Source organism: Aedes albopictus, chromosome 1, assembly GCF_035046485.1.
Source record: "Aedes albopictus strain Foshan chromosome 1, AalbF5, whole genome shotgun sequence".
In the NCBI taxonomy this organism is placed as follows: Eukaryota; Metazoa; Arthropoda; class Insecta; order Diptera; family Culicidae; genus Aedes; species Aedes albopictus.
In genome coordinates this window covers 326,779,507-326,800,659 of record NC_085136.1, presented here as the reverse complement: position 1 = coordinate 326,800,659, position 21,153 = coordinate 326,779,507, and the positions used below count along the sequence as shown (strand labels likewise).

The following is a 21,153-nucleotide window of genomic DNA, read 5'->3' as shown; positions in this document are numbered from 1 at the left end:
TTTATAAGCGATCGTAATTTCCAGGAGGCCGTAGGATTTTCATCGTAGTCTCAACATTACCGGATTACCAGCACATAGAACAGTCTAGTTTCCAAATCCGTCTAAGGAATATAAGGGTTATGTGATCTGTGGAATTATTGATTGGGTTACTGAATGTTTTTCTGATTTTTTGGTGAAAATATCAAAGCAATTTCTTGCAATGACTATGGAAGAAATCTAGTAATATACCTTAACCGATTTTTTTCGGAGGTGTTTTGCAAAAATGTGGAAGAATTCAGTGATTTGGTGGGGTTTCTTGGAAAATAAATTTAAAATATTTACCTAATTTTTAAAGATATTTTTGTATGTTTTTTGACAATTATATAAATTTTATTCAATTTGGGTTAATTTTCAAACATTTCCTCAAACAAAAAACCTGGAAAACTCAGAGATTTCTATTTCGTCTTATGAGAAGACATCCTGTACCCTAAAAATGTCCAGGCATTCAGAAGGTTTTCTTGGGATCACTTCAAAAACACCTGCTAGGATTCGTCCAAAAATTCTTGCTTTACTTTTTTATTTGTAGAAATTCAAGTACTCTTCTAGGGATGCATCCAAAAATTTCTCCAATAATTCCTCCAAAAATTACTTCATGGTTTCATTCAGGAATCTATGTGCATTTATGTAGGGATTTTCATAACGATTCTTTCAAAATTTCCTACTGCAATTCTTCCAGAAAACTCTACCGTGGATTCATCTAGGGATTAATTTAAAACTTTGTCTTAAGTAATTTCCCCAGGAATGAATCAAAAAAATTTTCTCAGGGAATTTCTGCAGGAATCTTTTCAGGATTTCTCTATTGAACTTCTTCTACGGATTTTTCAAGGTTTTTTTTTTTTGGTATTCTTCCAGTATTTTCTCGTGGTATTCCTACAAGAATGTCTCTTGCTATTGCTTAAAACTTTTTCTTGTGATTTCTTCCGGTTTGTGCACAAAATCTTCCTGGGATTCTTGCTAGAATTTATCCATCTATTTCTACTGGATTTCCTTCTTAAAATGCTTCAAATATTCCTCTGCCCAGAACTTTTTTCCGGAATTCCTTCATGAATTTCTCCAGGAATTTAATCTAGAATCCTAACATGGATTTTATCAGAGACTAGCTGTCCCGGCAAACTTTGTCTTGCCAAGATATGGTGGTTTGACAACTGTTGAGATTAATGTCGCACCGCACTCTAGATTGGTTTAATTTTGATCGTGTTGATTTCCTTCCCAGCTCACGAAAATCAGTGTTTTATCAATTTTCTTACTTTTCTAGTTGATTTTCGTAACTTTTTGTACATATAAACACAGCCAACACGAATACGAACCGAACCGTGCAAGAGTCATGCTGATCGGTTCACCCGTTCTTGAGTTTTGTTGCCTCAAAGGGACTTCAAACTCATTTTTATATATATAGATTTCAATGAGCATTCTTTCATGAATCATCAAGGAATTACTTCAGGATATTTGCGGAATTCCTCTAGAGATTTTTTTCAGAAATTTCAATAGAGATTCCGTCAGACATTATCCGGAATTGAATTCCTCCGGAGGTCTTGTACCGATTTTTCGACCCCTCTAAGCAGATTACCCTCTACGAATGAGTGTAATCAGTTTTATACCTTTTAGATCTTTTGCCTTTTCTTTTTTTTCATGGGGTCTCTGCTACAGTATCTTCCGGAACTTCTTCCAAAGGTTTTCCTGATATACTTCCTAAGTTTTTCACTGTATTCGTCTTCTAGAAGATTCTTCCAAAATTTAACAAAAGTTTGTTTTAGTTTTTTAGTGGTTTTCCAGGACAGCATTCTTACAGTTTCTCTCAGGATTTTTAAGAGATTCTTACAGAAATTCTTTCAGAGATTTCTTCCAGAGAATTTGAAATATTTCTCTTAAAGTTTCCTTGCGAGATTTCGACCGAAATTCCTCCCGGAATTTCTTCAAGAGATTTGCAGAGTTTCACCTTCAATTAGCTTATTCTTTCCTCTCGGGATTACTCCCAGAACTCTTTTCGTCTCCGTTTTTCCCAGGATTTCTTCCGGAGTTTCATTCGAGATTTCTCTAGTAGGTCATTGCGGAGTTTCTCGCAAGATTTCACCTGCATTCCTTCCGATAGTTTTGCCGGAAATTTCCTAAAAGGAATTTCGGAAAGTTATCTCAGGAAACATTCCAAGAAAAACTTCTGAAAATTCCCTACAAAATCTCAGCAACTAAAAGAAATCTCAAATGGAGCCCCCAGAACCTCGGGACAATTTGCAATAGGGACTCTGGAAAGAGCTCTGGGAATTACCTATTTCGATAAAATCTGTAAAAACTTATCTCGAGAGGTACACTGCAAGAAATCCTGTTAATAGGGATAATAATCCTTATAATAGGGAAAAGCATGGAAAAAGCTCTGAAAAAAAATACGGAAAAAAACTTCTTGAGAAATATCAGTGATAGTTCCTGCAGAAATCTTTTAAGGCACTACGAAATTCAGGAAAAAAAAACTCTGAGAGATATCGCTGAATCAACACCGGAAGGAGTTTTCTGAGAAAAGTCTCAGAAGAAACTCCTGCAGAAATCCAAGACAGAAATGCTAGAAGAAAACTCATGGAAATTTCTTGAAGATTTTGCAGGAGAAACTTCGGATAAATTCCCGGGATGAACTCCAGAAAATACTAAAAAAATCTTTGGAGGTGCTCAAGTAGAAACATCACTCCTGTAAAAAGTTTGGGAGAAATCTTGGAACGATCTTCTAGGGAAGTCTCATGAGGAACACTGGAAGGAATAGAGGAAAATCTTCAAGAATAATCCCGAGAGATACCCTAGGAGAAATTCCGCGGAAACATCTAATATACAGCCTGAAAGTTTTGTGGAGAATGAATTGTTCGAATCTTGGAAAAATGCCTTGGAAAGAATCTTCGAGAAGAATTCCTAACGGAATAGCAAAAAGCAAAGCGATTCAAGAGGTGTTGCGTAAGAAGTTTCAGAAAGAAAACCGAACGGAAAAATCCAACAATGTAATGAACTCTGTAGACTTCACTTCTGAGTAGAGTCGCTACTTTTTATTCATACGACCCAATATTTTATTCTTGATCGGTACAAAATTTCCTTGAGGGTTCAAGATAATACCTGAGTGTTCTTGGTGTTTTCCTATTGAATTAAATTCCCTGAGAATTACCGGTTATCCAGGTTCTTCCAGGAAGTGGACACCCTAGGACCTTATTATTTCGTCAATTCATCTAGGGATTGTTTGAGAATTTCCTACTGTCATTCCTCCAGAAATGCATGCGTGAATTCATCTTCGGGAATTTTTCCTGGGGTTTCTTAAAAAAATCTATGAATGGTTTAAGTTATTTATCCAGAAATGAACCACACAATTTATCTCAGGGGATTTCTCTAGGATTCTTCTCTAGACTTTCCTATAAGGCTTCTATAAAATTTCCAAGGCTTCCACTTGGGATTCCTCCAGTGTTTCGGCGTGGTATTCCTGTAGGAATATCTCATGTTATTGCTCAAGGAGTTTCTTCTTCCAGTTACCTGCGGAAATTCGCCTACAATTTCTTGCTTAAAAATCTGCATGAACTCATGCTGGATATTCTCAAACCATTTCTGCTGGGATTTCTCCAGGAATTGCCTTTGTTGTCTTTTCGGCCTTTACTGAACATTTCATGTGTAATACACATTGTGTATATATTCAGAAAACTGTTCAAGGTTTAGAACAGTAAATGATATGGACGTTATTCTAAATTTTGAACGCGAAAAAGTGGATGTAATCCGATTTAGCGTAAAAGTAACGGAAGTAAAATAAGGTCGAAGTGTGGTTTATAGCGAAGTAATCATGCTTTGTATAACTTTATTTGTTCTCTTATACGAGTTTACCAAATACAGGGGATGGCCAAAATGTTTGGGATAGGCATCTTTTTTTTCTCTCACAAAAAAGTTCAAAACGCTGTAACTTTTCATAGAGTGCATCAAAAATTCTCAAATTTTGACTGTTTGTTATGCTACTATATGTGCATTATTGGTACAATTTTGAGCTCGATTGGTTAATCTTTCGCGAAGCTAGAATCGTTCTCGAAAAACACTATTTTTTAGACAACTTATTTTTGAACTGTCATATCTCAGAAACCAGTGAACCGAATTTAATGAACTTTTGAACGTTTATCAACAATACCTGGATGCTTCTTATGCCATTAAAACATATGTACTTTTTGAACGTTGAAAAAAGTTATCATGCATTGAAACTTTTTGGATCTTTCTTGAAAAAATGTAAATTTTTTACATCAATGTCATTAAATTTTAGTGTTGATATCCAAAGATGTTCTGCTTCTGTTCTCAAGATATCTCTGATAAGATGTATTAGAGCCTATTTGGATTGAAAGAATAACACATTTAGTAATTTTTGAATGATATTGTAAATTTGACTTATTTTCCTCTTATGGGTGAAAATGTCAAACCGGCATAACTTTATTCATCGTAAGAAAATATTACATTTTATAGCGTCGTATCAAGTATCAATATATTGTTGATAAACGTTAAAAATTTCATTATATTTAGTTCACTGTTTTCCGAGATATGACAGTTCAGAAATTAGTTGTCTAAAAAATAGTGTTTTACCCGGAACTATTCTAACTTTGCGAAAGATTTACCAATCGAGCTCAAATTTGTACCAATCATGCACATATAATAGGTGAACAAACAGTCAAAATTTGAGAATTTTTGATGCACTCTATGAAAAGTTACAGCATGTTGAACATTTTCGTGAGAAAAAAAAAGTTACCTATCCCAAACATTTTGGCCATCCCCTGTATATCGTGATAAGTTCACAAAATACCATTATACAGGGGATAGACAAAATGATCGGGACAGGCAAAATTTTCCCTTCTCAAAAAATTTTCAAATAGCTGTAACCTTTCGATAAGTGCATCAAATATTCTCAAATTTTCACTGTAAGTTGATCATCTATTTGTGTATCAGTGAACAAAATTCAGAAAAGGTCGAACGATTCTGGACCAAGTTATAAAGATTCTAAAAAAAGGTTAAATTATCCGATAGCCAACTTTGAGCTGCTATATCTCCGGATTTAATGAACCGAATGTAATGAAATTTTGACCATTTATGACTTATATAATGAGCTTCGGAAAACTTTTGACATAACTAAAAATTCTTAACACGGAAGAAAATTATAACGATTAGATTATTTTTCTTATAAAACACCAAATTTTCTTAAATTTCAACATCGTTTAAAAATTCAAGATACTTATTACACAGCGTAACAAAAAAATACTTTTTGTCTGTCTCAAGAGCAAACTTATGTGTCTCCGAAGGATTTTGGGCCGCTGAATCCGAATCCGGGCTCAGATTTGCTCTAACACGTCACAATTTTGAGCTATACCTCAATTTATAGGGCAAAATATGCGATTTTTGGCTTTTTTGACAGCAAGCCAGTAAGTAAGGAAATATTTTTTTTTAAGCAATCAAAAGGTTAATTGGTCAATTGACATCTAAATTAACGACTCATGCAAAATATTTTATTTTACCTAATCAAAATTGATAGTTTTAAGCGATTTATGTTAGGTACGATATTTCCCATACAAGTCACCCTCCAAAAGTTGCATGCAAGTTTTCATACTAACATAAAAAGCTGAAATCTATCAAATTTGATTAGGTAAAACAAAATATTTTGCATGAGTCGTTAATTTAGATGTTAATTGACCAACTAACCTTTTGATTGCTTAAAAAAAATATTTCCTTACTTAATGGCTTGCTGTCAAAAAAGCCCAAAATCGCATATTTTGCCCTATAAATTGAGGTATAGCTCAAAATTGTGACGTGTTAGAGCAAATCTGAGCCCGGATTCGGATTCAGCGGCCCAAAATCCTTCGGAGACACATAAGTTTGCTCTTGAGACAAAAAAATGTTGCGCTGTGTTATAGTTCATTTAAATTCCCTCTGATTCTCTTGAATACAGATATGTTCTGCAAAAAAGTAACAACATAGGCGGCAATTCATTGAAAAAGTAATGGGATGCCTATTAAAAATAGACCAATTTACTAAAAAATCATAAAATTAAAGAAATCGCTATAACTTTTTCTCTCGATAATAACTTCAAGTTGTGTCAAACGTTTTTCAGAGCTCATTATATGAGTCATAAATGGACAAAATTTCATTTCATTCGATTCGTTGAATCCGGAGATATAACAGCTCAAAGTTGGCTATCGGATAATTCTACCTTTTTCTAAAATGCTTATAACTTCGTGCAGAATAGCCCGATTTTTTCCAAATTTTGTCCACTAATACACAACTAGTTGATCAACTTACAGTGAACATTTTAGAATATTTGATGCACTAATCGAAAAGTTACAGCTAATTGAACATTTTTTGAAAAGTGGAAATTTTGCCTGTCCCGATCATTTTGTCTATCCCCTGTATGCGATGAAAATTACACATATATGGGATAGTAACTTAAAATTGCACTTTATCCAACACATTATACGACGTAATGCGTCAATCCTTATTCAACTCTGTTGTCTGTTGTCTGAGTACTGTAGCTGCCTCCAGTCTACGAGAAGTGACTAATGTTATTAATATTATGTTTTTCTCTAAATTATCGAACAATTCCAGCTCACTGCCGCGATAGAATAAAATTTATCTGTTAAACCCTGTTTTGGATTTAAAACCGATTGCCAATTTCTGCAGGCTAAAATGCATTCGCAGACAGCTGATGTTGGCGACAATCGTTATCTTATCTATCGGAATAGATTATTCATGAATATCACGAAAAAGTAGCTGTCAACATGTTGTCTTATACTCCTTGGCGTAACGTCCCAACTGGAACGAAGCCTGCTCCTCAGTGTTCTGTGTTGTATGAGCACTTCCACAGTCAATTTATGTTCTACAATTTGTCCAATCTATTCGAAAACGCACCCACTGTGCAGCAGATCGCTTTTTTCATATCGTCCGCCAGCAATTGAAATCTAATAACCCTTTTGAAAGTTTGTTTAATGGATTCGGCGGCGATGATTGGAGATCACCGGACGAATTGTTTTGCCGTGCGCCACGTTTTTGACGCGTGTGTACATATGTGGTGCGTAAACCGCCACTGACAGTCGAGTCCAGTCGACGGCGACGACGGTCGGTGGCAGGCAACAACGTGTGATAAACTCTCACTTTTCAACAATCCCTCGCTCGCGCGGGCCTGGCTCGTAGGGGTGATGGAAAGCTCAGCACGTGTGGAGCAGCGGAGGGAAAGGTTGGATGAGTTATTTCGAGGCGTTCAATATGGATTAGGTGTTTTCTCGAGGAGCTTTAAGCGGTTCAATAATTGGGTGAAACATGCGTCCGAGGAGCGATGTCTAATCTCATGTCCGTTTCCCATTATTTACCGTGAAAGCATCAATCAAGATGAATAATTTACACAAGCCTTAAACCATTCCCGACAAGTCGCTTCTCGACCCCCCACGTAAGCTCGCTCGACTACCCAACGCAATAACGTGGTGACAAAAACCACCTTCCGACATGCCACCGGGATACGTAACGCGGCACTAATTCACTCTCGCCCCAAATTGAGTTTCGCCAGCCCAAGGAGACAGCCAAATTCCGCATTGTGGAGAGCATTCCAGTCGCCTTCATATTGCTTTACAACAGTTCATATAGCTGTGGGTCAGACGGTGAGGGTGGCGGCGGCGGCGGCAGCCGCAAGAAGTCCAATAAAGCTTAAATTTAGTGGAAACCGCCCCCTGCCACAGTTTCCCACAGATTTCTCTTTCGTTTGGTCCGAATAAAAATAAAAGAAGGTGCTATCACGTCAAGCCGTGGACTGTTATTACCGACCGACAACCACCAACAATAACACGACACGCTGCTGCTGGCCGTCGTCGTCGTCGTCGTAGTCGTTGTCGGTTCGACTCATTTATTTTCCCATGCGCCACGGAAAAATGACCTCGTCGACATTGTTACACTAAGGTTACACACAGTAGGTATATGTGGAGGGAGAATGGAATGGAGAGAAAAAAATGGCCATAAACTAAGCTAAACTACGGACTCACCACTGAGATTGCTCTGAACTCGACGTCGTTCTCGACGTGGATACGGAGGCTGCTGCAGGCCAGGTGCCGATACGGCACGTTTCGGCGCACTTGGGGGCCTGTGGTTGAAACCGGGTGCACGGTAACGGGCACTCTTGACGTTGTTCTGCAGAAACTGGTAGACACTATGCGATTTCTGCATTACCGAAGAGGTTGACGCCGAGCTGGACGACGCTGATTGCATAATTGTTTGCATGTTGGACGTTGGAAGACGAGGCAGCGAATTGGTGTTGACGGTCGAGTTTGCATTCTGGAGGCTGCGAGGCAGTGTCGAACGTGATGCTAATCGATTATCATTCCGCGTGGAATCATCCGAATCGGTATCGTCGGCAACGCTGGACCTCCTCCGGGGTGTTTTCTGACTCTGTGAGGATCCCCAAAGCTTAGACGATTCAAAGTCTTCCCGTTCGCCACCTATACTGCCGCAACTACGGACACGATCCAGCTGCTCCCGGCTGAGGTTCTGATTGTTGAACAGCAAGTCTCCAGCTGATCTACGCTTCGCAGCCAGCGCGGAGATCGATGAGCTGGAGTTATCCAATATCGATAGCTTCGATCGGGAATCTCCATTAGCCAGCAATGCCGACTCGAAACTTCCTCTCCAGGAGAATCTTTCATAGTCGCTGGCTTCCTTCTCTTCTCCCGCCATTTCCCCACTATTGGAAGACTGATGATGCTGAGGTCTTGCATCCCCTAAAAGCAAATCATGGCTCTTACTCCTTGGAAGCATGTATCCCAAGTCCTCATTCTTTTCCATGTTGCTTTCCGAGGTACTGTCATCGTCCTCGGTAGTTGTTGCCGATATGTTCGGCTGCACCTTCCGCTGATGGTATCGCATCGCAGTGGTAGATTTTGGCGATGCACTGGCATGTGATTCTCCGCTGCTGACTTCATGCATCAGTGCCACCAATCGGCTTCCAATGTGGTGCATCACTTTGGCAATCAACGGCGGTGAACTGGTCACGCTAACCGGCTTTTCCTCGTCTTTCGTCATTTTCGACAGCGAAGCCACTAACCGCTGGTAAACGAAAGCCGTTTCCTTATTCAACGTGTGGGGTTCCTCTATCAGCCCACCATCTCCCATATCGCCTTCCTCATCCTTCTCTAACGTATCGAACTTATTGATAATCTGTTGGCAACTAGCTGAAATCTGTTGTTGAAGTACGGCTTTTTGCGACACGGCTCCTTCTAGATCCGAGCTCGTGTAGTCCGAGGAATCATAGGAATCCGACCAGGTGTCCTCACTGCTAAGGTATTCTACAATCTCTCGCACCTGCTCGTCCCGTATTCCTGGGACGGTTTTCATCAGTCTGGTCAGTTCGTTCTCGAAGTACACCAGCTGCGGTGGTTTGCTACGACTGCGAGCCTTCGGAACGGGAGTTCCGTGCTTTGGAGTGTTGGATTCACTGACGGCCGGTGTGGAGTTGCGCGAAGCAGCCCTGCTGTTTGCCGAAGCTACGACCAACGTCTTGAAGAACTGTCTCATTTTGGACATCATCAGATTGGTCTCCTCATCCGAGCTCCAATTGTTGAAGCTATCCTTCCGCACTAGGTTGGTAGGAGGGGGTCCGCTCGAAGGGGCAGCCTTATAGGAACTGTTTTCTTCTTTGAGATCATCAGTTTTGTTCTCCTCCTGGATTTCCTCGAGTTCTAACTTAAGCTCTGGAGATCGTACCGGTTCGCCGTCTTTGAGTAAATCGTCATTGCTACCAATGAATCCGCTGTCCCGGCTGTTCTGTTTCTTGCTTTCTGACAGGGGGTTCGTTGGAGGTAACTGCAAGTCCGGTTGCGGAGTCTTGCGACTTTCTTCTTCAGAATCCTTATCCGATTTGTGCGGAAGTGATAGCTGTTGGATGTCGACGTGCTTCTTTGAGTCGTCAGAATCAGTCTTTTTGGAGAATTTCTTCTTTCGCTTCGCAGTATCGTACAAACTTTCGTTCTTATCCGTTTGATTCGTTGATTCATCACAGGTGTCCGTTTCAGAGGAATCCAAAACCTCGTGATTATCACCTGAGTGTTGTTCGCATTCAGAATCCTTGGTAAGAAGATTATCTAAAGAGTTACTCTGCGATCTTCCGGCACCTCGAGCCCTTACCAGGCGTTTCCGTCTCTGTTCAGGACTGGGATGTCCTTCGCTATCGCTGCCAACACTTCCACTGCCGTCCGATTCGTTGCGCTCCGAGGTGAATCCCATGAATCCTGTTAGGAAGTACTTCTCCAGTCGCGATGATGCCAAATCAGCGGATTCCGTAGAAGTTCCCAGTGATTCCTCGGCAGCTCCAAGCGAGTCCAGCCCTTCGCTACACACCGAACTGCTCTCCGAAATGCTATCATCTCGGATGTTTTGAATGGACGATCCCGATGGTCCATCCCCAAGCCCGTAGAAGAAATACTTTTCCAACTCGGAAGCGGATATTCGATTTCTCTGTTTCGACCCCGACGTACGATTAGACTCAGCTTCACTGTCCTCGCAGCTTTCTTCCACGATAGTATGCAGAGTGAAATCAATCGCAGCCCTGTGATACCCGCGAAGCTCTTCTTCCCGATCGATACCCAGCGAAATTTCTTCCCCGGAGTCGTCCATATCGGACTCCGTTGCCGTAGTGGTCGCGAATTCTTCTTCATCATGACTCACTTCTTCCACCCACGAATCATCATCTGCCAGACCGTCTTCCAGACAGACTACCGCCGAGAGCGTATCCGCACCTGTGACTACCGTTACGTCTTCATTCTTATTACTGTTATTCAGGCTACCACTACTGTTGCTGTTGCGGCTACTTCTTCCACTACCACCACACTCGATCGCCGTCGCGCTTTGACTACTTTTGATCACTGATCCACTTTCACTGGTGGCGATCGGTGTATCTGATACATTGCATTCACTAAGGCTCTCATCTAGATCACTACTATTGCTTGGTTGAACACTGACACAAACGCTCCCGCTAGCACTACTATCCGACACTACACTAGTTATTGCACTTTCGTTGTTCGTTGTGATTTTCACGGGTCGCCTGTTGGTTTGCGGCGATGCCTGTTCTAGCGAGAAGTTGAAGTATCCCGCCAGACCGCGATCGAGAGACCGATCGGGTTCGTCGTCTAACGAGAGGACTACGTCATCGCCGTAGTCGTCCTCTTCCTCCTGTTCCTGCATCGCCCTCGAGATCCAGTTGGTGTGTTTTACCGTGACGGACGCGGTGGGCGGATGCTGCTGATCGTCATCGTCACTGCTACTCACGATACGGGTCGTGTGACTAGTGACGATACTCACGTGTGGCTGCAGTTCGACATTCCCCAGCGTCAGCGACGAAGGTGACGGTGATTCGGTTGCCATTGAAATCGTACCGTTGTCTGAGCCAATCAAAATTAAACTCTTGTATCGATTGTTGGCAGCATGGGTCGCTGCTACATGAGAGTTATTTACATCCGTGTTGGACGATCGTTCGTTTACAACTGAGGAGGTTGCGTTGCTTGGCGAGTTTACGGTGTTGCGATCGTGCACGGGGGGTGGTGGTATTTGTGGCGGCACTTCTTCTGCTATGCTTTGGCTTGGCTCACCTTCACACTGATCGGTGTGTTTGTTTTCATTTTTGCCACCTTCGCCACATGTTGAGTCGGGTGCTTGATTGTGGTGGTTCGGTTCTGCGGTTACCTGTCCGAGCGATTTTATGTTTTCCACCCCACTGAGGCTGTCTCGCTCTATGCTGGGATCACCTACACAGTCGGAGCTTTCGATACATGTCGGCGTGGAAACTTTTTCCGATGTTGTCTCTGCCTCCGTTTCCACCCTTTCGTCATCGTTTACAGCGAGAGTACTGGTTGCGCTATTTTCGGGAATTTCTTTTGTACACAATTCACTCGAGTCCTCTTTCTGGTCCATTCTCACTGATTCTAGTTGGCCTTCAAGAGCTGAAATCCGTTCCCTGAAATCTTCACTTTCACTTCGCCTCTCATCGTCCGAGGTAACCAGGCGGATGTGCTTCAACACAATACCACTGTCCTGGGTAATGGCGCTGGCAGATTTGGCACTTTGGGTCAAGTTGGTGGACGAGGTACCACTGGAGAGGTCCGAGTCACTGGACTCGACGTCGGAGCCCGTATTGACGATCAACACCTGGTGGAACTTCTTCGATTTGGGCCTTCGGTCAGCGATGGTTCCCGTATCGTCCGTGTCCGTACCCTCGGACGAACTGTATGACGTTGAAGAATCCGTATTTTCCCCACTGCTTAGCAGACCTTTCACTTTCAGCAGTACGGGCTCGCTGTTGACTTCGTAGTTACGTTGCACTGAACGAGGTTTCATCGATCGGTTATCGATCGTGTCCTGGTCATCTACGCTACTGGCCACTGACGATTCGGATGAACTGAATTGGCACTCGGACAACAGGTAGCCTTTTAACTCCCCGTCCACCTGAACCGGCGACGACGGAGAAGGTGTTTTGACATCTCCGGTCTTCCCCGATGTTATCATACTGCCGTTATCAAGCGACTGATAAGAATTGCAATCGTCACCCCTCAACTCGTCCCCGGTTGTGTTTTGCTGCTGCGTACCACTGGTGTTTTCCGCATAGTTTTCCCGTTTTCCACTGCACTCGTCGGTGGTCACTTCCAATACCGTGTCATTGCGTGAGCGTACACTATTAGCAACGACAGCATCGGAGACGACAGTATCATTGCACGTATTACACAGTGTTGCTATTACATTACCACTGCGGTCGTCGTCTTCGTTGCTGTCCGACTGGTTCACTAGTTCTTCTTCGCTTTTTCTGCCGCGTTGTTGATGTTTTTCTTTCTCGCGCCGTGGTGGTACAGTTATTACCGATTCACTCACACCACGCTGCGGTCTCGGTACAGGTTTTTGCACTTGCACGTTCACAAGTGGTTGTTCATTTTTAATGGCATCGTGACTGTTGCTGCTGCTGCTGCGACGGTGGTGCACTATAGGGTTTCTTTTGTTAATTTTGGGCTTTTCACATATTTCTTCGTCACCACTACTGGTGCTGCTGTTGAAGTTCTGCGTTTGTTCTGCGACGCTCGAGGTCAGCGCATTTTTATAACCGCTGGCGGCAGATTCGCGGACGTTTCCCGATGCTTTATCGTCTCTTCCTTGTGCAGCCGTGGCAAGATCGCTGGTGGCCGATTGTGGTGGAGCTACGTGGTTCAGACCAACGTTGACAGCAACGGTCAGCTCGGTACTAGCCAGTGGATCAGCCTCACTTGGGCTCGGACTGGGGCCGTGTCTGCTGTTGCGAAACAACTTTTCGTTATGAGGAGCAACAGACGCAGCACTAGCACAACTACTCGCCTCACTGATGGCATTATTACTATTTCCATTACCGCCGCCGCCGCCGCCGCGTATCTTTCCTTCTGCATTAATGCTTTCGTAGGTTTCGTTGGTTGGATGATGAACCACCGCCGCGGATGGTTCTCTCGCTTCGTCAGAACAACTCTTTCGGTCCATTTCCCGGCGATTGGCCGCCGTAATGTTAGGTTTCTTCATTCCCTTTTGTGTGCTATGCTGTTGGCAGCAGCATGACGGCGAATGCACGCAGGTCCCGTTATGGTTGGGCTTAAACTCGAAAAGGGTCCCCTCGCTGCCGGTACAATTCCGCCACAGTTGACGGATCAGCTCGTGCTGGCTTTGCTCCCGCAGAATCGTGTCCAGCTGGTCCGGGTTCGGCGTTTTCTGGGACCAGCTATGGTAGGTGGACATTGGCACGGGGATCGGCACCGGAACAGGAATAGGCACGTAGTGAGTCTTGAAGCCGCAGTCACATTTGCATGCACCGGATTTAAGTTTCTGCAGGTTGCGGAAGTCTTCAAAGTTCTCCAAAAAGCCTTCGCTTCTCGTTGGCGACGAGGACGACTCGGTGTAGGTTAAAAATTCATCATCCGTCCCGGTGTCGTAGGATGCTGCCGTGGGATAGAGAGGACCGCTCGTTCGCCTTCTACGGTACAGCATGGGCGATGTGAGTGGCGACGTCTGTAAAATGGATCTCTTCCGGGGAGTGCTCCTGTGTGGTTGTTGAGAATTGTTCCCGCCGCTTATGTCATACAGCAACGTTTTGGTGGTGGTGCTTATTCCCGGCTCGAAATAATCCCAGTCACAATCATCGAGGGCGATACTGTGCCGGGTGTAGACGGACGAAGTAGTCGAGCTACTGTCATACTCCTCCTCCTTGCTGGACGAATCCGAGCTGATAAACACCAACCGGTAGTCATCACAATCGGTGAACGGCAGCTTGGCCAGGTTGTTGCTGTCTGGTTCGGACGATGATGAGCCTGCGGTTGGGTCGTCGTAGGAAAATTGCCTTCTCGTCGTGCCCGGACTGCTCTGGTACACCAAGGGCAGCGGATGGTGAGGGTGGCGGGGCCCAAAGCAGTGGTCAGCAGCACCTGAATCAAACATGTTTCGTGTGATTAGAGACTGACTTTTCTGGGGGTTTGTTAGTTCCATGTTAGTAGCCAAGTTACCTGCGTCAAGCAATACGATCACACGTGTTTAACACTAGATACAGATTAGTAGCTTACGACCCTACGACCAGAAACGCACTATACTCAGTTGGTTAGGTTACAAGCAAACTCGTTCGCAGGTTTCAGTTTCAGTTCGCCAGCTACGGAGAGTGAAATTCTTGGGCGCCCACTCGAACTAAATCCCACTACTTAGGCTTAGGTTAGTATTCAAACGAGTGCATGTGGAAGGGTTGTAGTGATATTTTTTTCTTATTTGAATGACATGACTAAACTATGGTTTTACATGATTTATAATTAGTAAGTTTCAATTGAATTATCATCACAACTTACACAACTTCACTTTACACACATTCACTATATCTACTGTTTTATTATGAAATTGAATATGATAAATTTCAAAACTTTTGTTTAAAAAATGCATACACATAAAATCAGCTCGAAATTGACAAAATGGGGCATATGGGCCCCTCAATTTTCAAAACACTCCTGGAGCAATATCCGGAGGAACTTCTAGAGGAATTATCGGAGAAACTACAGGAACAATTTTCGGGGAGACATCTGAAACAATTCTCGGAGGAACCCCGGGAAAAAATCTGACAGGAACTCCAGGAAGAATTTCCTGGTGACCTCCTGGACCGATTCCCAGAGGAACTCCCAAGGGAAATCCCGGAAGAATTCCTGGAACCTTTCCCGGAGAAACTCCTGGAGGTATCTATGAGGAACTCCTGGAGAAATACCCGGAGGAACTCCTAGATCAATTCCTGGAGCGATTCCTTGAGGAACTCCTGTCTCAATTTTCGAAAGAACTCTTGGAGCAATTTTCGGTGGAACTTTAGCAGGAATTCTCGGAGAAACTCCAGAAACAATTTTCGAGGAAACTTCTGGACAATTCTTGGAGGAACCTCTCGAGGAAATTTCAGAAGATTTTTTAAGCAATTCCCGAAGGAATTTATGGACATTTCTTGGAGGAATTCGTGGAGCAATTTTTAGTATTAAAACGGGATTTCCGGAGAAACTCCTGTTGCAACAACGAATTCCCGGAGGAACTCCTAGAAGATTTCTATAAGGAACTCTTCGACCAATTTCCAGAGAAACGCCTAAAGCAATTTACAGAAGAAGTCCTGGAGCAATTCTCGGAGAAATTCCTAAAAAAAATTCTCGGGAGAATGCCTAGAGCATTTCCTGCATTTCTATGAGGAACTCTTGGAGCAATTCTCGGAGGAACTCCTAGATCAATTTCTGAGGAAACTCCTGAAGCGATTTCTGGTGAAACTTTTGCAAAAATTCTCGGAGATACTCCAGGAACAATTTTCGGGGCAACTTCTGGAGGAACCCCAGCAGGAATTCCCGGAGGAACTTCTGGAGCAATTTCCGAAGAAATTCCTGGATCAATTCTCGAACGAATTCGTGCAGCAATTTTTAGTATTAAAAAACAGACTTTCCGGAGAAACTCCTGCAGCAACTCCTGGGGGAACTCCTGGACGAATTCCCGGAGAAACTCCTAGAAGATTCCTATGAGGAACTCCTCGAGAAATTTCCGGAGAAACGCCTAGAGCAATTCCCAGAGGAAGTCCTGGAGCAATTCCCAGAGGAAGTCCTGGATCAATTCCCGGAGGAATTCCTGAAAAAAAAATCTCGGAAGAATGCCTAGAGCGTTTCCTGTAGGAACTCTTGGGGGATTTCTATTAAGAACTCTTGAAGTAATTCTCGGAGGAACTCTTAGATCAATTTCTAAGGAAACTCCTGGAGCGATTTCTGGTGAAACTTTTGCAAGAATTCTCGGAGAAACTCCAGGAACAATTTTCGGGGCAACTTCTGGATTAACCCCAGGAGAAATTCTCAGAGGAATTCCCGAAGGAACTTCTTGGGCAATTTTGCGAAGGAATTCTTGGATCAATTCTTGGACGAATTCGTGGAGCAATTTTTAGTATATAAAAAACAGGCTTTCCGGAGAAACTCCTGTAGCAACTCCCGGAGGAACTCCTGGAGCATTTCCTGGAGGAACTCCTAAAGGATTTCTATGAGGAACTCTTGGAGCAATTCCCGGAGGAACTCCCAGAGCATTTGCTGGAGAAACTCCTGGATGAACTCTTCGGAGAAATTTCAGGGGAAATGCCTGGAACAATTCCCAGAGGATCTCCTGGAGCAATTCCTGAAGGAATTCTCGGAAGAATTCCTAGAGCGTTTTCTGCAGGAACTTCTGGGGGATTTCTATGAGGAACTTCTGAAGCAATTCCTAGAGAAACACCTGGAACAATTTTCAAAGGAACTTCTGGAGCAAATCTTGTAGGAACCCCTGGAGAAATTCTCAGAGGAACTCCTGGAAGAAAACCAGGGAGAATTCCTGAAGTATTTTCCTTTGGAACTCCTGGAGCGTTTTCCGAGATAACCCCTGAAGCGATTCCCGGAGGAACTTCTGGAGGTTGTCCCTAAAAAGCTCATAGAGAAGTTTAAGCTCTGTTTATTTTTCAAAAATTTGTTTTTCGGCTCTGTTTTCGAAATCACTAGCATTTCCTTGAATCTCATGAGCATGATCACCTCAAAATGAGAGTTTTCCCGAAATCCCTACATTATCTGCGTTACCTTGACAAATTCTTCCGGTTTCAAAATATCATTGACGAGACATGGGTAATTTGGATCACCGCTGAAAACGACCTATGAAAGGACACAGTTCTATTTTTTCATCAGGGAGCAGTTAATTTCACCATACTCCAAACAAATTATTACACGTGTCAATGCCCAAAGTGTCTCATAATTCAAATCTTCAAATAAATTGTTAACTAATAGTCAAGTTCCAACAATAAAACAACTCACATTTCAACAAAAACTAAGTGGATAACTACTACGAGATGATAATAACTCAAAAAGAATAGAAATACTATTGCCTGATTACATTACGGAATCTTTGAATGAATCACACAAGGAGTTTCTGAAGAAATGCATGGAGAAATCCCTAAAGGAATCCCGGCCTTCTTGACGGAATCATCAAAAGAATCTCGTGAGGAATCCCGAAGAAATACCGGATAAATCCCGAAAAAAATCCCAAAAGGAATCCCGGGATCTAGGAAGTAATGAATGAAGGAATCTCTGAAGGAATCAATGGAAGAACCCCTGTTGGAATCCATGGAGGAGTCCTTGAGAGAAACCAAAGAGAAGTTTCTAACGGAAATCCGTGAGATATCTACGACGAAATCTCGGAAGAAATCTTTGCAGGAATCCCTGATAATATCCAGCATGAATATACAAAGGATTCGTTAAATTAATCTTTGCTGAAATACCTGAATGAATACCAAAATCAATTCTGAAAGCACTCCCTAAAGGAATTCCGGGGGAATCCTAGAAAGTATTCTTGAAAGAATCTCGGGGGAATTCCAGGAAGAACCCTAGAGGAATTCCTCATAAAATCTCGGGAATAATCTATGAAAAACCTAGAAGGAATCCTTTATGAATGCTGGAAGAAATCCAAGGGGGGATCCTTGAAAAGATTCCTGAAAGAATCTCGGAAGAAACCACAAAAAGAATTCTATAGGAATCCCTGATGGAATTATTGCAGGAATCCCGGGAGGAGTTCCTGAAGCTCTGAAGGAATCCTGGGAGAAATCCGTTAAGAAATCCCTAGACCTAGAGAAAGCAATGGATGAAACCCAGGAGAAATTTCAGGAAAAAAATAGAAAAAGTAGTTGTCACTGCACAACTCCCAGGAGGAATCCCTAAAGGAAACCTTGAAAAAGATCATGAAGGAATCACAGAAAGATTCTCAAAAGGCATCCTGGGAAACAATCCTGGAAGAGTACTTAGCAAAAATAATAGAGAAATTCCGGGCAGAATCTGTTCTTACATAAGTTCTTTCGAGGGTTTCTTCAAATGGGTTCTCTGGTATTGATCCCAGGTTTCCTTACGAGATTTCTCCCGAAGTTTCTTCTGTATTTTTTTTAAATTATCGTACGTCTCCCATGTCCCTCAGGGGTTTTCAGCACTTATCTTGTATTCCCAGAATTGCATCTGGGGTTTATTTCAGAGTTCCTTTAGGGATTTCTATAGAAGTTATTGTTAATATTTCCCATGAAATTCTAACCGCCATTTCTTTCAAAGGGGTTTCCAGGTTTTTCGTCGTAGTAGTTTTCGAGATCTTGCTGTGATCCATCTGATATTTCTCTCAGATTTCGTGACAGAATATTCTAGCGGCTTTTTTTCTCGGAAAATCTCCTGGGATAGCAAAAGAAAAGTTTTTATGAGAAATTCGAGGTAATATCCTTGTGGAATCTTGCGAGGAACTCCAAGAATAACTATTGGCGTAAAAACGAGGTAATTCGGAGGAAATCTTGAGATAAACAGGAGCATTTCAGAAAATTAAAAAAAAAACAAAGAAAAGCCCGATTGTTTTTGGGAGTATTCTATTATTATAATTAAATGAATAAACTTTCCTCCTGTAGTAGAAATTCTATAAGGATTTCCGAGATAAATCCTAGAAAATAATTTTGGATAAATAGCTCAAAGAACTTCTGTAGAATTGCCGCAAACATCTCTTGCGAAACTGCTGGAAATTTTCCCCTAAAATCCACTCAAGTCCCAGAATGAACTATGAAGGAATTTGGTAAGGATCTGGGTAAGAAACTCTGGGAGCAATATCAGAAAAATGTCTAGGAGACTGCTGCAGAAATCCTGGGAAGATTTCTCAGAAATCCCCGTAGGAACACAGGAAAATCCTGAAGGAAGCTCGGGCAGCAAATTCGCGAACACCCACGATGGAATCTTGGAAGAAACTCCTGGAGAAATTCAGAAAGAAACTCCGACAAACATCCAGAAAATAATCAGGGAGTGATATTACGAGAATTACAAGAAATCTAAGGAGGAATCGCGGAGGCAATTTAGAAAAATCCTGGAGAGAATTTTGGATTAGCAAATCCCGATAAAAGTTTTAAAAAGAAATCCTAGTTCCCGAAAGAGAATCCTGAGAGGATTTTGGTGATAATACTACGATGATTCTGGTGAGAATCCTGAGAGAATTCTGAAGAGAATTCAGAAAGAATAATTGAAAGGATTCCAGTGAGAATCCTGAGAGAATGACGTGAAAATCTAAAGACGATTCTGGTGAGAATCCTGAGAAGATTCTGGCGAGAATCCTGAGAGGATTTTAGGGAAAATCTCGGGAGGATTCTGGTAAGAATCTTGCGAATCTTGGGAGGGTACAAGTGAGCATACTGAGAGAATTTTGGTGAGAATCCAGAGAGGTTTTTGGTGAGTATCCTGAGGGAATTCTAGTGAGAATCTTGCGAATCATGAGAGGAATCAATTCAGAATCCTCAGAGGATTATGATGACAATTTTAAGAGAATTCTGGGGAGAATCCTAACAGGATTCTGTTAAGAAAGAATCCAGAGAGGTTTCTGATGAGAATTCTGAGCGAATTTTGGGCAGAATCCTGAGAGGGTTCTGGCGAGAATCCTGAGTGGAACCTGGCGAAAATGCTGAGAGGATTCTGGTAAGTATCTTGCGAATCCTGAGAGGATTCTGATGAGAATTCTGAGAAAATTCTGGGGAAAATCCTCAGTCCTGAGAGGATTTCTAAAGAGAATCTTTAGAGGGTTCTGGTGAGAATCTTGCGTATCTTGAGAGGATTCTAGTGAGAATCCTGAGAGAAATCTGGGTAGCTCCTGAGAGAATTGTTGTGAGAATTCTGTGCGGATTCTGGCAGTAATCCAGAGAGGATTCTGGTGAAAATGCTGAGAGGATTCTGGTAAGTAGCTTGTGAATCCTGAAAGGATTCTGGTGAGAATTCTGTGAAAACTCTGGGGAGAATCCTTAGAGAAATCTGGTGAGAATCCTGAGCGGCTTCTGATGAGAATCCAGAGAGGTTTCTGGTGAGAATCCTTAGAGAATTTTAAACCTTGCGAATCTTGTGAGGATTTTAGTGAGAGTCCTGAAAGGATTTCTATAGAGAATGTTGAGAGGGTTCTGGTGAGAATCTTGCGTATCTTGAGACGATTCTAGTAAGAATCCTGAGAGAAATCTGGGTAGAATCCTATGAGAATTCTGTGCGGATTCTTGCAGTAATCCAGAGACGATTCTGGTGAGAATCCTGAGAGGATACTGGTGCAAATATTGAGAGATTTCTGGTGAGAATACTTTGAGGATTCTGGCGAGAATCCTGAGATGATTTTGACGAGAATCCTGAAAAGATTCTGGCGAGAATCCTGAGAGGATTCTGGTGAGAATACTGAGAGGTTTCTTGTGAGAACCTCGCGAATTTTAACAGAATTCTAGTGAGAATCCTGAGGGAATTCTGGCGAGATTCTTGAGAGGATTCTGGTGAGAATTCAGAGAGAATTCTGGAGAGAAATCCGAGTGGATTTTTGTGAGAATGCTGAGAGGATTCTGGTAAGAATCATGAGAGGGATCTGGTGAGAATCATGAGAGGATTCTGATGATAATCTTGAAAGAATTCTAGGGAGAATCTTGCGATTCTAGTGAGAGTCCTGAGAGGATTTTAAAGAGAATCTTGCGAGAATTCTAGTGAGAATCTTACGAATCTTGAGAGAATTCTAGTGAGACTCCCAAAAGGAATGCAGAGAGGATTCTGGCGAGAATCTTGCGAATCT

At 42.5% G+C, this 21,153-nt stretch overlaps 1 protein-coding gene across 6 annotated transcripts in view; it reads right to left on the bottom strand.

The window, feature by feature from the left end:
* LOC109406392 (uncharacterized) overlaps window positions 1-21,153 on the bottom strand; it is a 400,264-nt gene that overhangs the window by 109,637 nt on the left and 269,474 nt on the right. For all 6 annotated transcript variants that reach the window (XM_062847298.1, XM_029867662.2, XM_062847299.1 and 3 more), the window contains one exon: window positions 8,046-14,477. In XM_062847298.1, coding sequence (XP_062703282.1) covers window positions 8,046-14,477 — 6,432 coding nt within the window. The remainder of the gene's footprint in view (window positions 1-8,045; window positions 14,478-21,153) is intronic.